At 43.5% G+C, this 20761-nt stretch overlaps 1 protein-coding gene across 1 annotated transcript in view; it reads left to right on the top strand.

Moving 5' to 3' along the window:
- Window positions 1-7722: 7722 nt before the first annotated feature.
- The window catches only part of LOC124606012, a 532599-nt gene continuing 519560 nt past the window's right edge, over window positions 7723-20761 (top strand). Inside the window, exons 1-2 of the mRNA XM_047137975.1 lie at window positions 7723-7731; window positions 8667-8824. Coding sequence (XP_046993931.1) covers window positions 7723-7731; window positions 8667-8824 — 167 coding nt within the window. The remainder of the gene's footprint in view (window positions 7732-8666; window positions 8825-20761) is intronic.

The raw sequence follows: 20761 nt of genomic DNA, 5'->3' as shown, positions 1-20761 counted from the left end.
AAATAGTAAAAACTGAACAGTACATGAATAATAATGGAGTTGACAGGAAAACCTTTAGCACAAAATAGGAATAGCATGCCTACATAACAGTTTCTATTAATAAACAAAACTAATAAAATAAGATAAAATTAGTACTAGACAAGGCTTCATCAAGAGGTATGAAACATGGAGAGTGATACACAACCAATTAAAAAAGAAGAGACAGTTATCAATGTAAATACAGAATACATAAGGACTTAAGCAATATCAATCAGATAAACATAAATTAATAAATGCAGGAAAATGGAGGTGTTTGAGGGAACCTACAGTTCGAGAGTGTGGTGGTACTGCATTTTAACATTAACATTATAATCAAAGCAGTGGCTGTGTACCAGTTTTCATTAAATAAATGAGCAAAGTAAAATATGAACAGTATTTGATGAGACAACTATAAGGGGAGTTAAACATGGACAGTAATACAAGTACAAGTTAAAAGGAAACCCTTGACTATTGAAACTACAGCCTATGTGGAATACAAAGACAACTGCAACAAATAAAACAATACTCAGTAAATGTCTGAAGATGGCCTTGTAAGCCGAAAACCGGTTAGCAATAAAAGTAATATTGTAGAACAAAAGCAAACTGGTGCTTTTCATTTATTATTAAAGACTATTTATATTTATAGCTGAAGTTAAGATAATTGATAAATTCTTCTCGGTTTATCTGCCGAGTTGAGGCATCGTCTTGAAGCTACATTTCGGCGTGTTCCGTTTCTGTACCTATAGGCGAAGTACGAGGTTCCTGTGGGATGTGGTCTTTCACAATTAGTAGGCGGCAGCATTTTCCATCGAAGGAATATTGTGTGAGCCAGTGACTTGCCGCCGTAAAAGTGCGTTCGGCCTGTTGTGGCTGCTGTAGTGGTGGTGATTATGATTATGCCTGTAAATCGGCTGCTTGCGCCGTGCTCACACCGAAGTATTTTTTCTTGCGGTACTTAGTTATAATAGCTGTCACGTTAGACAGGATGGTTGTTTACTGGTGTGTTCAAAATGTTCAAATGTGTGTCAAATCTTATGGGACTTAAGTGCTAAGGTCATCAGTCCCTAAGCTTACACACTACTCAACCTAAATTATCCTAATGACAAACACACACACCCATGCCCGAGGGAGGACTCGAACCTCCGCCGGGACCAGCCGCACGGTCCATGACTGCAGCGCCTTAGACCGCTCGGCTACTGGCATGTTCACCGTGTCTTTGAGTACCCGGTCCAGTAGTAATAAAATGTTCCATCCCACAGAACACCGACATTTTGCCTGGAGATTTCGGTGCTTCAAGCTCACGCCGTCACTTGGCGGATACCCGTAACGACTTCATCACTGAAATTAGCCCAGAAAGCCTACATTTTCATGTAATAAACGTAATATAGTTGAGAAACGAATAGAAACGCTATACTCAAGCAGGTACCAGCCGAGAGGCAATTATATCTACATCTACAGCTACATGGATACTCTGCAAATCACTATTAAGTGCCTGTCAGAGGATTCATCGAACCACCTTCACAATTCTCTATTATTCCAATCTCGTATAGCGCGCGGAAAGAATGAACACTTATATCTTTCCGTACGAGATATTATTTCCCTTCTTTTATTGTGGTGATCGTTCCTCCCCATGTAGATCGGTGTCAACAAAATATTTCCGCACTCGGACGAGAAAGTTAGTTATCCGAATTTCGTGAGAAGATTCCGTCGCAACGAAAAACGCCTTTCTTTTTACGATTTCCAGCCCAATTCCTGTATCATTGCTGTGACACACTCTCCCATATTTCGCCATAATACAAAACTTGCTGCCTTTCTTTGAACTTTTTTGATGTACTCCGTCAGTCCTATCTGGTAAGGATCCCACACCGCACAGCAGTATTCTAAAAGAGGACGGACAAGCGTAGTGTAGGCAGTCTCCTTGGTAGGTCTGTTACATTTTCTAAGTGTCCTGCCAATAAAACGCAGTCTTTGGTTAGCCTTCCCCACAGCATTTTCCGTGTGTTTCTTCCAATTCAAGTTGTTCGTAATTCTAATACCTAGGTATCTAGTTGAATTTACGGCTTTTAGATTAGACTGATTTATCGTGTAACCGAAGTGTAACGAGTTTCTTTTAGCACTCATGTGGATGACCTCACACTTTACGTTATTTAGGGTCAACTGCCACTTTTCGCACCATTCAGATATCTTTTCTATATCGTTTTGCAATTTTTTTTTTTTTTATCTTCTGATGACTTTATTAGTCGACAAACGACAGCGTCATCTGCAAACAACCGAAGACGGCTGCTCAGATTGTCTCCCAATTCGTTTATATAGATACAGAACAGGAAAGGGTCTATAACACTTGTGGTGTCACCGCCAGACACCACACTTGCTAGGTGGTAGCCTTTAAATCGGCCGCGGTCCGGTAGTATACGTCGGACCCGCGTGTCGCCACTATCAGTGATTGCTGACCGAGCGCCGCCACACGGCAGGTCTAGAGAGACTTCCTAGCACTCGCCCCAGTTGTACAGCCGACTTTGCTAGCGATGGTTCACTGACAAATTGCGCTCTCATTTGCCGAGAGGATGGTTGGCATAGCCTTCAGCTACGTCATTTGCTACGACCTAGCATGGCGCCATTGTCATTTGCTGTTTGGCTTGTGATGCATGTACCGATGCTCACCAATTGTGGATTAAAGTTAAGTATTCCAGAAATCACGTAATATTTTTGCTACTATAAGACCTTGACCTGTTCCAGACCTCACGCCAGCCTGCGTGAGCTAAACGCGTGCCTTTCGGCTTCCTCTCCTAGTGACTTGGTTGTCTCGCCAAGTCACAACAACATTACCTTGGGAAACGCCAGAAATCACTTCTGTTTTATTCGACGACTTTCTGACAGGAAATCACAAATCTAGTCACATAACTGAGACGATATTCCATAGGCATGCAATTTCACTACTAGCCGCTTGTGTGGAACAGTGTCAAAATTAAATCTTTATCGCCTTATATTGCAGCATCTCACACTGTGGTACGCCATACTCACTTTGATTTCCTGGAGTAGAAGCGAGTAAATGATGGCGATGTTTTGGAATTGTGACACGGGGGCATTGAATGTACAGGTGACAGTAGCGCAAAAGGGAGCCGTGTTCACGTGCGTGGGTGTCCTCGGAGACTCAACAGGTGGCGCCCGGTGGCTTTGTTTCGCTGCGGCTGCAGCTCCGCTACAGGCCTGTCTCACCCGCGCCCGCACTTCGCGGCACCCGCTTCGATAGTTGCGTACCGAGCACATGCACACTAACGTAAAACGAAAAACGATCACCCAGCAGCAGTGGTCCCAAATGGATGAATTTTTTTCGCGTATCGTACAGACTGTTTGTAACCATAATGGCAGTGCTGTCTCTGGACAAGTTATCTCACACGACATACACATCGTTATCTTCGATATCTTACTGCTGATACACTGCAATTCTAAAAAAAAAGTACATAACCATAACATATACGTGAAGAATATTACCTTAGGAGAGACCATCTCACGCTGCTTCCACCTGTTGTCGCAATGGTTCAAGGAATTTTTTAAGACCTGAAGTGGTCAGACATGTGGAGTATTTGATCTTAATTATCATTAGTGTCTCAGTACATGTTTTGTACAATATAGCAACATACACAGTGATTCTTATTGGTTCAAATGGCTCTGAGCACTATGGGACTTAACATCTATGGTCATCAGTCCCCTATAACTTAGAACTACTTAAACCTAACTAACCTAACGACATCACACAACACCCAGTCATCACGAGGCAGAGAAAATCCCTGACCCCGCCGGGAATCGAACCCGGGAAACCCGGGCGCGGGAAGCGAGAACGCTACCGCACGACCACGAGCTGCGGACTGATTCTTATTAACGTTCAAAAATCACGAAGCAATGTAGTTGACGCTGAGACAAGTAATTTAATGTGAGGCACGTGGCGCCGCTGAAGTCGGGAAGTGACCCAAAAATGGATGATAACTGCCGAACTTGCGACGTCGCCAGACAACGTATCTCGTCACACGTGCAGCGATTGGGATCGTCGATCCTACCGTCAGCGGTAGAGGGCAGTGCTACACATCGCTCCACTAGGTTGCCATTTTCTCGAACACCTTTTGTGTGATATGCGTTAAACGTAGAAGTTACTAAATCATTATCCTATCTGTATACAAGCCGCCCTTGTAGCTAAATGGTCAGCGCAACGGAATGTCATACCTCACGACCCGGGTTCGATTCTCGACTGGATCGGAGATTTTTCTCTGCTCAGTGACTGAATGTTGTACTGTCCTTATCATCATCATTTCATCCCCACCGACACGCAAGTCGCCGAAGTGGCGTCAACTCGAAAGACTTGCACCAGGCGAACGGTCTACCCTACTGGAGGCTCTTGCCACCCGCCATTTCCATCCAAGAAAAGTTGTTATTATTTTATGTTTGTTTCCTTTTGTTACTCCTAGTCTGGTTCACGAACTTAACTTAGTAACAAAAACGTAGGTCATTTACTGGTAACGACACAATTCGAAGCTTATACTCATTTACCTGTGATGCGAATTGCTAGGTTTCTGTTATACTGTAATTTGCTATAAATCTGTAAATAAAATAGTAAATATTACTCTAATGTAGACACATAAATGTCTAGCGCAATGCAAAAATATACTGCGAACATGTGGCATGTTGAACATAAAATGTAAAATGCAAGTGATATATGTGATGTGTTGAGCCAAGTGTTGATGAAAGAACGCCGGAAATTGGACAAGTGGAACATGGAGACTAATGAACACATCTCAAGGACCACACACATGGACCAACAGCGCTGGAAATCGCCACTGAAGATGCATCACAAATAGAAGCGAAAAGCATATGGTAATGAAAAAAAAACCGCCTTCAGTTAGTTGCATAGAAGGAACATACTTACACAAACTTAGAAAATGCTACAGGTCTACTAAAGAGACTTATTACACTACGCGTGTCCACTCTGTTCTGGAGTTTTGCTGTGCGGTGTGGGATAGAACTAACGGAGGACATCGAAAAAGTCCCAAAAATGATAGCTCGATTTATATTATAATGAAATAGGGGAGGGAGTGCGACGGATATGGTAAGCAATCATTAAAACAAAGGCGCTTTTCGTTGGGCAGGATCTTCTCACGACATTTCAATCAGCAATTCTGTCCTCAGTGTGTGAAAATATTTTGTTGGCGCCCACAAACATAGGGAGACATGATCATAAAATAAGAGAAATCAGAGCTCGCACGGAAACCTTTGTGTGTTCATTTTTCCCGCGCTGTTCGTGTGGAACGGTAGGGAAATGGCTTGAAGGTGATACAATTAAGCCTCTACCAGGAACTTAATTTCGAACTGCAGAGTAATCGTGTACTTGTAGATATAGATGTCCATCTGATGTACGCAACACGTAATATTGTAAAATGTATTCATAGCATTTACCGGCGCCTTAAGCACTATAAGAGGACCACATTCTTACCACGAAAAACACTCCGAACCATAACACTACCTCCTCTGTACTTCACACTTTAGACTGGACTTGACAGATAATGTTCTCCAGGAATCTGCTAAATCCAAACCCTCCCATCGGATTGTCGTAGGGTATAGCGTGATTCATCAATCCAAATCACTCGTTTCCAGTCGTTACCGGCCGCTGCGGCCGAGCGGTTCTAGGTGCTTCAGTCCGGAACCGCTCTGCTGCTACAGTCGCAGGTTCGAATCCTGCCTTGGGCGAGGATGTGTGTGATGCTCTTAGGTTAGTTAGGTTTAAGTAGTTCTAAGTTCTAGGGGACTGATGACCTCCGATGTTAAGTCCCGTAGTGCTTGGAGCCATTTTTTTCCCATCCGTACACTGTCCAAAAGTGCCGGTCTTCACACCACCTCAATCGTTGCATAACATTAGGTACGGATACGTGTAGCTTATCATGACTTCTTGACATTGGAAACCTATTCTTTTTTTTAATTACCTACAAAGGGTGTTGCGCTAGATGGACTGCTGGTAGCACACTGGAACTCAAGAGTGTTTGCTTCCGGTGATTTCATGCGATTTTTTGCAACCACAGTCCATAGTAATCGACAGTTGCTTCAAATGGTTCAAATGGCTCTGAGCACTATGAGACTTAACATCTAAGGTCATCAGTCCCCTAGAACTTAGAACTACTTAAAGCTAACTAAGCTAAGGACATCACACACTCCATGCCCGAGGCAGGATTCGAACCTGCGACCGTCGCAGCAGCGCGGTTCCGGACTGAAGCCCCTAGAACCGCTCGGTCACAGCGGCCGGCGCTCACAATTACAACCACGCATCGTTCAGCGTTCAGCGTAACCAAAGCAATTGCTTTTGATGCAAGTACGGTTCACATGCACGAACACACTAAAGTAAGAATCTCTCTCTCTCTCGCTCTCTCTCTCTCTCTCTCTCTCTCTCTCTCTCTCTAGCGCTCTCTCTCTCTCTCTCTCTCTCTCTCTCTCTCTCTCACACCTTGTACTCAACAGAACGTTCTCATTCACGATCACAGGAAAGAATTTCCTGGTATTATCGATGAGAGGGAAAGTTGTTTATGAATAAGAGAAACATGTTTTGTATAAGCTCGACGAAGTACTGTAGCGGTGTTATGTTTTTGTTTTTTGTCTTTTTAGTTTTATCTTTTTCCGATGAAACTGCATTTCCTGGAAACTGTGTGTCAATTTTTTTTCTTTTTACTGCAACATTCTTCTGTTACAAGTAGCTAATCAACAATTTTCGAATAAAACTTGAATTTGACATTGACAGTTTCAATTTTGCTATAAAGACAGTTCATTTGTAAGCAACAGGTAGGAGAATATGTACGTAGAAAAAAATGTTACGCAGATCACGCTGCCCTTTTATATAGCCTCAAGCAGTTTCTAGGTAGTTCATCGGTTCCGGTTTTTTGGGATATTTAACAAGACACTGATTACATACGCATACAAAGCTATCGAAATGAGGTAGCGCCCGTCAAGTATGCAACACACCAACGCCGTTACTATCATAAATGACCAAAGGTACTATAAAAACTACCGTGCACTCCCCGTAGCCTTTGGGATCCTCTTACCCTCTCCCATCAACATGCTCTACTAATGTATAAAATTCCCCAATCTGATCTTCCATCTTGAACATCTCCGAGTATCCTACGTTACGCTTAGTCTACACCTAGTTTCCCCCCTGCTCACCAGTCCACGTGCGTTGCCGCGCCTCTACCACCGCGAACTTCCACACTAAGCCCCCGCATGCTCTCCCAACGAAAATTTAATCGCCTTCCCTTACCCGAACATGAAATCCGCCTCGATGTATAACAGTCCTAATCATACAATGAAGGCTTTCACCACCGGATGTTTCAGCTGGGCCGACCTGTGTGGCCGTGCGGTTCTAGGCGCTTCAGTGTGGAACCGCGTGACCGCTACGGTCGCAGGTTCGAATCCTGCCTCGGGCATGGATGTGTGTGATGTCCTTAGGTTAATTAGGTTTAAGTAGTTCTAAGTTCTAGGGGACTGACGACCACAGATGTTAAGTCTCATATTGCTCAGAGCCACTTGAACCTTTTATTGTTTCAGCTGCCGAGGATTCTTCCGGATTGTATGGCCGTGGTCCATGGAACTCCTTTATCCCTGACATTTCGTCCAAAGCTACGTTGGATATCTTTGGAGGTGCAAGACTCAGCACAACCCGGAACACATATGAAGATGTCCAACGTAGCTTTGGATGAAATGTCAGGGATAGAAAAGTTCCATGGACCACGGCCATACAACTCGGAAGAATTTTCGTCGGCTATAACTCTCCTTCCAGATATAGGAGATCCCTACTATCCACCCCTTGTTAGGGTTCCCTTTCTCTTTCCCTTCGCATTCAATCCTCTCCGTCCACTTTCTAAGTCATGGTTCGCAACCGTATCATTCTCCACTCTTCCTTCCCCAACCCTCTTCCAAACGTCCATCCACACACATTTCGTTTTGTTTTCGGGGGGGGGGGGGGGGGGGGGTAGGGGAGATGACATAGCCATAAAAAAGAAAACTTCCGAAGTCTACGCTTACTCTGCGGGCCGCAGTGGCCGAGCGGATCTAGACGCTTCAGTTCGGAACCGCGCTGCTGCTACGGTCGCAGGTTCGAATCCTGCCTCGGCCATGCATGTGTTTGATGTCCTTAGGTTAGTTAGGTTTAAGTAGTTCTGTCCGGGGACTGATGACCTCAGACGTTAAGTCCCATAGCGCTTAGAGCCATTTGAACCATTTTTTGTTAAGTCCCATAGTGCTCAGAGCCATTTGAACCACTTTTTTTTCTACGCTTACTTATGATAGACTACTGCAGCCTACAGTAGTTTCAAAACTCTATGTGGGGCTAATTGGGTACTTTTGATCAGGCAGTGCACAGTCTTGTGAAATCGCATGATATTTATTTTTTGTGTGTGTGTGTGTGTGTAATCTTGCATCTCGTGTATTATGCCCTCGCCGTAGCTGCACAAGACTGCAAGCCCGGAGGCAGTGGTAAGTGTGGTGACGCAGTGCTGTGGCAGGTGTTGGCGTCGTCGGCGGGCCTGGAGGCAGCGGTGCCGCTGCGGCTGCGCTACGCCGCGGTGGCGGACGCCGAGCTGGAGGCGGGCTGCGGCTACGGCTGGTCGGCGCTGTCGGAGGGCCGGTGCGCCGCCGCCGTGGCCGCCGCCGACGCAGACCAGCGCCTCAGCTGGCCGCGCGCGCAGCAGCGCTGCCGAGACCTGCGCGGACACCTGGTCAGCGTCGCCTCCTCCGCCGCGCAGCTGCGCCTCGACCGCCTGCTGCGCGCCACGCACAGGTGGGTTGCAACGTGTGCGGCTGCCGCCTCACGCTGTGCGCAAGTGGATTCACTTCGTCCCCTATCAGCCCTTGAACCAAAGATATTTAAACAAAACATTGTGCCGGCACGCTTGCTTTAAAATGAAGTTTGCATTTACCTTTTCGCTGCTGTATATACTCTCTGCTGCGTCGTGCCACAGGTGCTGTGGACGTGTAAACATGCGCTGCTTGGTTTTCCCTATAGTGCTGTGGAAACTTTGTGCATCTGAGCAGCTTACAGCATCAAACGAGTTACTTCCTTATCTGACTGAATAAGAGGTTTAAAAAAAAATCCTTATTGCTGTGGTGTGCGTACTGTGAGACCATCAGTACACACACCATCAGATAATTTGACTTGTCGCTCTAACGAAGTAGGCGAGTGTCAGCAATATGTCTCGTGGTCTTATCGTGGCGTGTTTCTCTTCTGCCGTTAGGTCAGACGATAGAAATGCCACTTGCACGCTTAGAGTAGCAGATTGACGGTGACCAACGTTAAACAGAACCTGATTAATCTTCACACACATTTATTAAAATAATAAAAAGCGTAGACATTACGTAACTTGATTCTGGACGCTGTTTACAATTGACAATCTGAAGTTCCTTTGGTCTTGGTACGTTAATCTTATTCTCACATATCTCTGATACTTGACAAAGTGTCTATTCATTTATCTTCATGGCTATGTACAGGAATATGGTAATCTTATTAGGCGCAGACTGAAACTTGACTATAGACTGTTACAGACAAATGCAGACTAATGCAGACTGGTACAGACTGATGCAGACTGACTAATCGGAGGTCTGTACACTAGTTATAATACCTCGAGCGTTCAGGTATCACTGCGCGAGTGTGATCCGCGAGGAGAAAAAGTTCTACGTTAGCAGCAATCTCATTGGCTGCGTTACATATTAATACACGGATCGGCGGAAGCAGAATTTGGTCCGTCTCTAAGGCAGCGCTATCTCGTAGTGCGGAGACGGACGAGCGCTGCGCCTGCGCTGTTGTGCTTAGCGGGGCGCGCTCTAGTGGGAAAGTTGTGTACGCGCTGACTACGCAGAACTATGTACACAACAATTGCAAAACATAATAACAATTATAGAAAATAACCCACCACCTTAATGATTAGTTGGTTCTAATGTTAATACAATGTTGTATGTTATTTGCATTTATTACAGTTAATTTGTAAGCTACAGACAGTGTGAACAGTGGAGGTTGATGGGCAAAATTACGATTTTGTTAAACTATACACTACTACCTACTTGTTAGTAATCCCAAGTGCCTGCAGCGTTACCGATGTGTCAGTATAGATACAAACCTACTACAAGGCCTTGCTCATCGAGCTAGTCCCGATGAGCGTGCCCCTGACACTGGGCAGGCCAAAACTACTAGTCGCTGCAGGTTCCCATTTTAGTATCTATTTCTAATCCTACTAACTACTAACTAACCTACGTCAGACCCGGTGCTGTCATAATCGTGAAGTTGGTGTACCCGTCCACCGAGCCCTGCACGTGTCGGGTTCTAACTAATAAGTCGACCTGTCCACGCACAAGCGGTACATGATCAGGGTACTAGGACACGTTCAGTAGTTGGTTCTAATCGCGAAAGTCCCTCAGGTATTCAGTCAGAACTTTACGTGATACCTCATTTGCCAGGTTATTCAAAGTTTCAAAAGTCTCTTCGTGTCTTAGTAAGTCGTATGTGTTATTGTTTGGTAGTTGTTGAATAAGAGGTTTCGAGTATTTATCACACAACATACACTGACCAGTCAGAACAGTATGACCACCGACCTACTATCAATATAAACCTGTCCAGGTGATGGCAGCCTCACCTGGCGAGGAATGGCTGTTAGTCAGAGACAGATGGTTCAAATGGCTCTGAGCACTATGGGACTTAACATCTATGGTCATCAGTCCCCTAGAACTTAGAACTACTTAAACCTAACTAACCTAAGGACATCACACACATCCATGCCCGAGGCAGGATTCGAACCTGCGACCGTAGCAGTCGCGCGGCTCCGGACTGAGCGCCTAGAACCGCTAGACTACCGCGACTGGCGGTCAGAGACACAGATGGTGCGTGTAGTATCAGTGAGTGTGCTGTCCGTGTGTGACATGGGGAAGGTGCGTGATATATCTCTGACAGAGGGCAGATTTTGATGACCCAGAAGTTCTGAATGTGCATTTCGGAAACTGCCCGACTTGTCGAGTGTCCGAGGAGTACTGTGGTGAGTGTCTTCAACATGTCGTGAAATCAAGGTGAACCACGACCACACATCGTGGTATTGGGCGGCCAACCCTCATTACAGATATCGGATGTCGTAGGCTGGGCAGACTCGTAAAACAGCTGACGAACTGTGGCGGAACTAACATCAACTGAACAGAGTGTGTCTGAACACAGTGTGTATTGAACACTTCTAACGATAGGCTTTCGCAGCCGACGACCCATGCATGTGCCTCGGCAACTACGACTGAAACGGGCACGTGACCATCGGCACTGGACGTTGGCGCAGTGATAGAGCGTTGCATGGTGTGATGAACCCAGATCCCTTCTTCATCATGCCGATGGGAAGGCGCGAATCCGTCATCTTCCAGGGGACTATTTGCTTCACACTTGTACTGGGGGACTCAGACAAGGCCGGCCGGAGTGGCCGAGCGGTTCTAGGCGCTACAGTCTGGAACCGCACGACCGCTGCGGTCGCAGGTTCGAATCCTGCCTCGGGGCATGGATGTGTGTGATGTCCTTAGGTTACTCAGGTTTAAGTATTTCTAAGTTCTAGGGGACTGATGACCTCAGCAGTTAAGTCCCATCGTGCTCAGAGCCATTTGAACCATTTGACTCAGACAAGCCGGCGGTAGCTCCATTGCGCTCTGGGGAACATTCAAGTGGGCATCGACGATCCAGTGGAGCTCGCGCAAGGCACCGTGACGGCCAAGGTGTATCGTACACTGCTTTCAGACCAGATACATCTCTTCATGACGATCATGATTCCCGATGGCAGGGGCATCTTCCAACAGAATAATGCGCCTGTGACAAGGCCAGGAGTGTGATGTTGGTGTTCGAGGAAAACAGCGGTGAGTGCTGGCCTCCCAACTTGCCAATCTGAAACCGATCCTACACATCTGCGATGTGACTGAACGTCGTGTCACAGCTCTTCACCTCTGCCGCCTCCCCGCAATTCACGGGAATTAGGTGACTTGTGTGTTCAGATGTGATGCCAACTCCCTCCAGCTACCTACCAAGGCGTCATTGCTTCCGTGCCACTACACGTCGCTGCTGTTATCAGTGCCAAGCGTGGACGTGCGTCTATTGGGTAAGTGGTCATAATGTTCTCGCTGATCATTCTGTGTGCTTCACTGAGTGCTATAATTTGCAAAAATAAAAAAAAATAAAAAAAAGAAAAAAAAACCTCTATGAGACGTCTTGAATCGTTTGTGAGATATGAAGGTTGTTACGATCAGATGACTAGTAATGTCCAAGGACGTGAAAGGAAACTTCACATGGGACCGTCCAATATAAAACCCAATAACTCGAGAACGAAATTAGATCTCGTTCTGCTCTCAGTTTTAAATAAAATTTCGGTATCTTATCTACATTTCATTAACTGCAATGTACGAGCGAAAATCAACATACGCACCGTTTACGCAATGCATTTTCACCTCTGTTAACTCTTTAAAATTTTGTGCAATGTTTTGCTTAATTCTTTATCGAGTGATGATATCTGACTGTAATATGTGCAAAAATCAAATTTTTCCTCTAATAGTTTTCGAAAAATTGGATGATACTATTCCATATCGGTCGGAACGCCGTTTCTCAGCACGGGCACTAGAATTTAGCGGACAGCATAGCCATAACAGATGCCAACCTCAGCACAGAATGAAGGGAGCACGTCCATAGCAGCGGAAGGATTAAAAATATTTCAAGATTTGTCTCCAATCCATAGCACGAAGTTCGGTAAAATTTAAGTTGTTATAGTTTTTCTTGGGTGAACTACTGCCATAAGAGGCCTAAAACAAAAATTCCCTGGTAAATTTAATTTATTACAAAAATCGCAACAGGCGTCCTAGATTTCGCATCTGACTACATTAAATAACGTTCGGTCGCTATGGGCACCACTAGACGAACCAAATAATAGCAAACAAAGAGGGGAAATGTCAAACGTGGTAAGTGCCACATCTGACATTTGTCGGGAGAATAAAATATCACTATATCTCTTTTTGTAAGCAATTCGCTTATATAAAAAAAGAGAAGATATTAAGATACCACGGAATTATCCTGCTCAGTTAATCACCGCAAAAAGTAATGATATAAATTAGATGATGAATAATTTAGTGCTACCATTGCAGCAGGGAACTGATATTCTACCATGAAACTATTTCTAAGTGCCAACAAAAATATTTTTGTTTGTAGTTCCGTTAATAATCGGGCACTAGACTTTATTTGTAATTATAAAAGTTCAGAAATGCAGCGTTAACATTTTAACTAGCAGAACTATACTCAGCCAAAACCATTTCTAAACCTTTTAAATGTTTTACAAGAAGCTAACACAATTAAATTAAAAAAATATCTCTCAGTATTGACTTCTGTTTCTTCCGGAACTCCGTTCTTGCGGTAAAGTGTGCTACAGAACTCACTGCGCTGTTGAGGATTAAATGGCAACATCGTCTACGGGTCTTTGTGTTGTGCAACTGATAAATGTGGCTGGTCTTTTAGATGCTGTACTGCATGGCAAATAGAAGTTATCGTCTTTCTTCTTTTGAATACACTGACATTTTTCCATTCTTCTGCATCGGAGTAACAATTCTACGTGGATGAACTTGAGACAGGTTTTTATTATACTGCATTTGGATATCTTACGCGCCTGAATTGACAAAAATGCTTCAGAATCACCTTTAAAATTCAATACGTCGGTTGTATGTATTAAAAGAACGTGGAATAAGTTCACAGTTTCAGACGACTCAACAGTCTTTTGTAACTCTTGTGGAACAAAACCCTTGCGTACCTTTCTTGTATACAGTTTTTTACTAGTTTTGAAACCGAAATTATTCCCTTCCATTCCAAAGACTTTTTATTGACATAGACATAAGTTTACACGCACTGAGCTTACCACACAATCATCACAGCAACTAAATGGAGGAGACTTAAAGACTCTGACGTAAGGCACTTGGAACTTCATAGGGAAGCAGTGCTTGGCACAAAGACAACACATCATCAAATAATGAATGTTTGAAACCTTGTTTTCATTTATTTTGCACTTGGAATAAGTGTAGGGACGTGTTACGTACTACCAACAGCACAACAGTACGACAGCACTCAAAATGCATTTTGTGAAAAATATAGCACTTGGAACGTTTGGATTTTCTTCTCTTCAACTGATAAATTGAAGAGAAAAAGTTTGTCTCAGCTTAACACACCATTTTTTAAAAAATTATATTGTGCAAAATTACTGAGAATAATATGAGAATAGTATCATTTCAGTTCACGATGTAAAATCAAACCACTATTCTCTGAATTTAAAACACAGAATATGTTCTCTGAATATTATTACAGACACTGCCCCTCGTTGAAATAACTAGCAGTCTTTCAAAAATACCAGTCATAGCTGCCGTAGCTCTGGCGCAATTATACATCGATCTCTCCAGAAAGAACACAATACAACGACTGTCCATTACGATGTCAAATTTGTCTTCCTTTCTTCGTCCCAAAGAAGGGTTGCGGATGTTCTCCTCTTTGGGTCACAGCTCCGTGCAACAACCGCATCCACATCAGTGTCACACGTACTGCATTCCTCAGAAGGCGAAGCTGTGTATCAGTTCAGGTATTAATTTCAGTTTACGTGAAACAATTCTTTTCACAATTACTAACTAAATTATTTTTGCTAGTTAACATTCTTCTTGCAACATTAAGAAACAGTTTGTTATTCATAATCCTATCATTAAGTTTGAATTTACTATTTTCTTCGAGAAATAAAGCAACGTGTATAGCTGGAACGTTACAAGGTTCAAAAGTTAAAAAAAAAACATAGTGTAATGCGACATCTCCACTCGTCATTACTGTTGACAACATAATGATGGGGGCTGGCTTAAACAGCCAGACATTTCACTCGGGAGTTGCAGGTGGCACATGGCGAATGTCCTTTTCACTTACGTAGAGTCTTCTATAGCCATGTCCCTTACGCAGAAGATACCACACGAACGTAGATCCGTTGATAGCACCGATAATGACTGTAATGAGGATCGCAACAAGTTCCGTGTGCTTCTCGGCTATCGACGGCGTTTATTTAAATAATTTTTAGCAATGCAGCACTTTCTTTGACAGTTAGTTGTTTGAAAATATCTCAGAGTAAACAACTAATTGTCAAACTTAAGTTTCTACGACTGTCAAAATAATAAAAAGTTTATTATAATACTTGTGCAACAAAAAATTATCGAACAACTTTCAAACGTTACTGAAAAAAATATTATATCCAACAACTACAGATTGCAGTAATAGTTTATTCGAAATTGACATATATGCATTACGATGTCATAATCTGTACTGATGAAGGCAATAAAGGCGAAATGAGCTTACATACGAAAATAAAATATCAAGCAGCATACTGTCTACCAGTTCTCGACATACTCTTATAAATTACACTCAGCAGGGTATCCGAACAACAAGTATTGTCTCCTTTCTTATGGATTGGTGGACTACCCCTAAGGTCCACTCTTCTGACATTCTTTCCTAATCCTGTATCAGCTTGACTAGTTTGTGGATTCAATTATGGAGACCAGTTCCTCTATTTTTCAACAGTTTTGCTGTTATTTCATAAGTTCCTGGTGCTTTGTAGTTTTTTAGACATTGCACTACCTCCTGTTCCTCCTGTAATGTGGTTTGTTCTATCGCTGGATCTGCAGTGCAATAGAGTGGCTGTACACTTCAGGTAGGACTGTCCTCCAGAAATCCCTTGAAGTATTCTCTCTATCTATCCAGAGCATCTTGTTTATCTGTCAGCAAATTTCCCTCTTTGCTCGTACATTCAGTTATTTTCGATCTATATTCTTAAGTTGTTTATTTAATTTTCTTACAAGACTTTTTGTAATGCCTAATTTGAGTATGTACTTCGCTGTAGGCATTTCACTCTTGACTCCTTTTTCTGTTCCACTGCGTGTCCGCGCTCATCATGCTACCAATCTTCCTTTCTAAGCCTCCTTGTTTTCCCCATTATTTCATGTAATATTGTCAGAATAGCATTTTTGATACAATTCGATTCTTTGCCTATATCGTCTTCACCATATTTTGTTTATAACTCCTGTCTCATTGTGTTCTGATACTCTTAAACAGTAGACGTATCTTTCAGTTGTTCTATATTCCGTTTGTTTACTCTGGTACTATTTCCTTTGGTAGCCACAGCAAGTTTCTGCCTCATTTTGGCTCCTGCTATATAATGGTCTGAATCTGAATCAGCCCTTGGAAAATTGCGCACATTTTCCTTATCAGGTAATTGTTCCTTGTATTTTCCAGGTCTTTTTGTAGGTATCTTTCCTTGGGAAACAAGTACTTACTGACTTTAATTTATTCGCAGAGTAAAATGGGCATTCGTCATAGCAATGACAGATCTGCACACATCTTTAGATACTACAAACCCAACTCCAAGCTCCCCTTGTTGTTCGTCTTTTGCCTGAATAATATAGGGAGAATTTATGCTTATGAATCTCACCCTTCCCCTTCCACCTGATTTCCTAAAGTGCAACAACTCCCATTCCATACCTTAGTGTCTCTCTCTTCTGCAGTACTATTCATAACTCCTATATGCAGCAGTGTAAGCACTTTCCATATTCCAAGTTTAAGTGCCGGTATATCCACATTCCTGTTCCTTGTTGGAATTCGTTTTCGTAAGGGCAGTCTAGCATTCCTTGTTAAATTATTCGCGATGATAGGCGTTTTACAAGGCAGGGGTATCGGCCCTAAGCACTATCTCCAACCTGGAGGACCAGGCTTTTACTTCGAGGTTAGCTTCCCTAGAGGGGTTGGCGATCTAATTTTTAGAATCCCTCCTGCCCTACGGTGTCGAGAAAGTTTCATCTGGCTCATCTGCTGGGGCCAATCCGGCATGGGTGATCCTGCTAGAAGCTACGCTACCGCCGTTACAGCCCACAGCTTCTTCAGAGCTCAGAGGCCATCCCGCCCGGCACATAAGGTGCCTTCGACAAGCGGTATCCTCTGGGGAGGCCATTTTGGGTTCTATTAGTTATTTATTCATCGATCCAGTTACGTACTTGCGACGATACGCCACATGGTAGTATCTTAGTTAGTAGCGAACATGGTGTTTCAGTATCGAACGCCTTACGAAAATAAATTGTAGTCACTGTTCATCCAGAAAGTCCTCTCCATGTTCAAAGCATGGTTCTCGCACTCGGCGAGATTTAGAATTCGCAACCCCATTTTGAACTTATTTTTCGAGCAAAACACTGACAATCTACATCTGGCGAAATACTACAAATTAGCCAGACAACAGAAGATTCCCCAATGCAACCAGTTGTGAGAAATAGTATCTATTCTTTTTTATCAGGTTTCTTTCCTTACTGTTGTGATAATACTTTTCGTCTTGGTGTTATTTCCTCATTTCAGCCATCTGTATTCTTTCAACTTCATTTTTCATCGTCTGTCTTCGGTTTTTTTCTTCTTCTTTGTTCTTCTTCTCTTTCGCTGTTACGAGTCTGACTTCGTAACACCACGCCCTTCTTCGCTCACAAACTACATAACATGAGCATTTATGTAAGATTTACTAGTCTGTTTTGAAGCCAAGCAGTTTTACTGTGGCATAACTGATATTCGTGAATCGCAGCATCATACATTCTCTACGAATATTCGTTATTCATGGGGAATGTTTCCTAAATGTCAGCCGGCCGTTGTGGCCGGGCGATCCTAGGCGCTTCAGTCTGGAACCGCGCTGCTGCTACGGTCGCAGGTTCGAATTCTGCCTCGGGCATGGATGTGTGTGATGTCCTTAGGCAGATTTAAGTAGTTCTAAGTCTAGGGGAGTGATGACCTTACCTGTTAAGTTCCATAGTGATCAGAGCCATTTGAACCCTAAATGCCAGTATGTAGTGATGAGCCAAAACATTATGACCACCTGCTTAATATCTTGTTTGTCGCCTTTGGACCGGAATATATCACTGATTCTGCGTATCAGGGATCCGAAAGTCCGTTGATAAGTTTGTGGAGATCTATGGCAACAGATGTCTACGCACAGGTCATGTATTTTGCGTAAATAACGGGCCGCCGTTCTGCGTACGCGGTTATGGTGACCAGTAGCGACCAGGTGGGTTCCATAGGCACTAAATTAGGCGAATCTAGTCACCGAGACATCAACTTGAGTTTACTTTAATACTTCTCAACTTGAGTTTACTTTAATACTTCTCAAATCATTCTAGCACGATTCTGGTTCGGAGAGAAGGACAGTTATGCAGCTGAAAGATGACGTCGCTGTCGGGGAAGTCATCTAGTACAAAGGGATGCCTATGATTTGCAGCTGTCAGCGTGTCTTCGATTACTACCACAGGTCCCACGCAATGGCAGAAGACTGTCTCCCATAGCATAATACTGATCCCACCAGGCTGCGTCTACATCTACATCTACATTTATACTCCGCAAGCCACCCAACGGTGTGTGGCGGAGGGCACTTTACGTGCCACTGTCATTACCTCCCTTTCCTGTTCCAGTCGCATATGGTTCGCGGGAAGAACGACTGTCTGAAAGCCTCCGTGCGCGCTCTAATCTCTCTAATTTTACATTCGTGATCTCCTCGGGAGGTATAAGTAGGGGGAAGCAATATATTCGATACCTCATCCAGAAACGCACCCTCTCGAAACCTGGCGAGCAAGCTACACCGCGATGCAGAGCGCCTCTCTTGCAGAGTCTGCCACTTGAGTTTGTTAAACATCTCCGTAACGCTATCACGGTTACCAAATAACCCTGTGACGAAACGCGCCGCTCTTCTATAGATCTTCTCTATCTCCTCCGTCAACCCCATCTGGTACGGATCCCACACTGATGAGCAATACTCAAGTATAGGTCGAACGAGTGTTTTGTAAGCCACCTCCTTTGTTGATGGACTACATTTTCTAAGGACTCTCCCAATGAATCTCAACCTGGTACCCGCCTTACCAACAATTAATTTTATATGATCATTCCACTTCGAATCGTTCCGCACGCATACTCCCAGATATTTTACAGAAGTAACTGCTACCACTGTTTGTTCCGCTATCATATAATCAAACAATAAAGGATCCTTCTTTCTATGTATTCGCAATACATTACATTTGTCTATTTTAAGGGACAGTTGCCACTCCCTGCATCAAGTGCCTATCCGCTGCAGATCTTCCTGCATTTCGCTACAATTTTCTAATGCTGCAACTTCTCTGTATACTACAGCATCATCCGCGAAAAGCCGTGCTGCACATTTCGAACCGCCGTTCGCCTCGACCACGGCGTTTGTGGAGACGACCATCGTCCTAGTGTGGCAAACGTGTGATTCACCCGAAAATCCGACAAGTTTCCATTGATCGACGGCCGAATCCCGACGGTCCAGTGCCCCCTGCAATCGTAAATGACGATATCGTTGGGTCAGCATGTGAACACTGTGCTCTTTCGGCAGAGATGCCGCAAATTTCCACCTGCACTACTTTACAGAGCATACAAACCTCAGAATCCAACTATTTAGCACCTGTTGGTAGTTTCACTGGCCTTGTACCACTTTTCGTTGATGTTCACGACAGTAGCACGTGAACATTCGATCAGCTTCGCCGTTTTCGAGATACTTCTCCATAGGCTCTGCGTAATAGCAATCTGTCCTTTGTCAAAGTCGATTATCTCAATGGATTTTCCCATTTGCAACCCATATCTTCGCTACGGTGATCCCTTGTCCGTGTCTGCTCAGATTCGTACTTTCGTTACCGCGTCACATGTACGCAACGCCACCAGGCTGCATCCAACGTTGCGGTGACCAGTGGTCATTATGTATCGGCTTATGAGTGTAAATGTGTATCATTACAATGATGCAGCTATACATTCTAGAAGCAGATACTTGAGTTTCACTTATTTGTTTTTTTATCTGTCCCTCCGCTTCTCGTTCCCGGTCTTCGAATAGTTGCCACAAGAACTTCACTAGTTTTGTCGTCTATTACAGAAAACGTGAGAAGAAGGAACTAATGCCAGACTTAAAACTTGAAATAGGCCACTGTGCCAAAGGTCCTTCTTTCTGTTTATCTTTTTTCCAGTGCATGAAAATAATGTAATGTTTCAGCAATACCTCACTTCATGCTTAACTTTCTGATAAATATGCTGACAAAATTCCATATCCTTCTTTTTACAGAAAGCACACCAAATAAATTCGAAAGACAAAATCATCCTCAAATACTTTGCATCCTGTCGTTTGTGGAGAATTCTTCATGCGATTTCCGAACTTCATAGTGTACCTACTGCGTTAACTACGCCTGAAAATTGAAATGCAGTTCTAGAGAAAAAGAATTTTCAAACAATAACAATAGGCTGTTTTTCCACACCACGGTGCCCTACAGAGAAACTCGTCAGTCGTGAAAATATCTGATCTTTACAATGTGTTGGAAAAAATGGAGAATTTTTTCCAATTTAATTAAATCCCTGAGATTAAAATTCGCAGCTTTCGCCTTTGGAGACAAACAGTCAGAGGAGCATTAAGAGACTATTTCCGACAGGAGATGAAAATTAAAAAATATTACCTGTCCTTAATAACTTCGATCCGAAGCGCCGGCTTTGGAATGAAACGCATTCCGCCATCCGGTAGTCCCGTTATCCACAAACAAATACATTTGAAGGTAAAAACTGATTTCAAATGTAGCTTATTATCGAATACCATTAAGCCACACGCCTAATATTGAGGCGTACATTAAATAATATTAA

Source organism: Schistocerca americana, chromosome 3 (assembly GCF_021461395.2).
Source record: "Schistocerca americana isolate TAMUIC-IGC-003095 chromosome 3, iqSchAmer2.1, whole genome shotgun sequence".
Classification (NCBI taxonomy): Eukaryota; Metazoa; Arthropoda; class Insecta; order Orthoptera; family Acrididae; genus Schistocerca; species Schistocerca americana.
The sequence above is the reverse complement of the archived record's forward strand: the minus strand, read 5'-3'. Positions and strand labels throughout refer to the sequence as shown.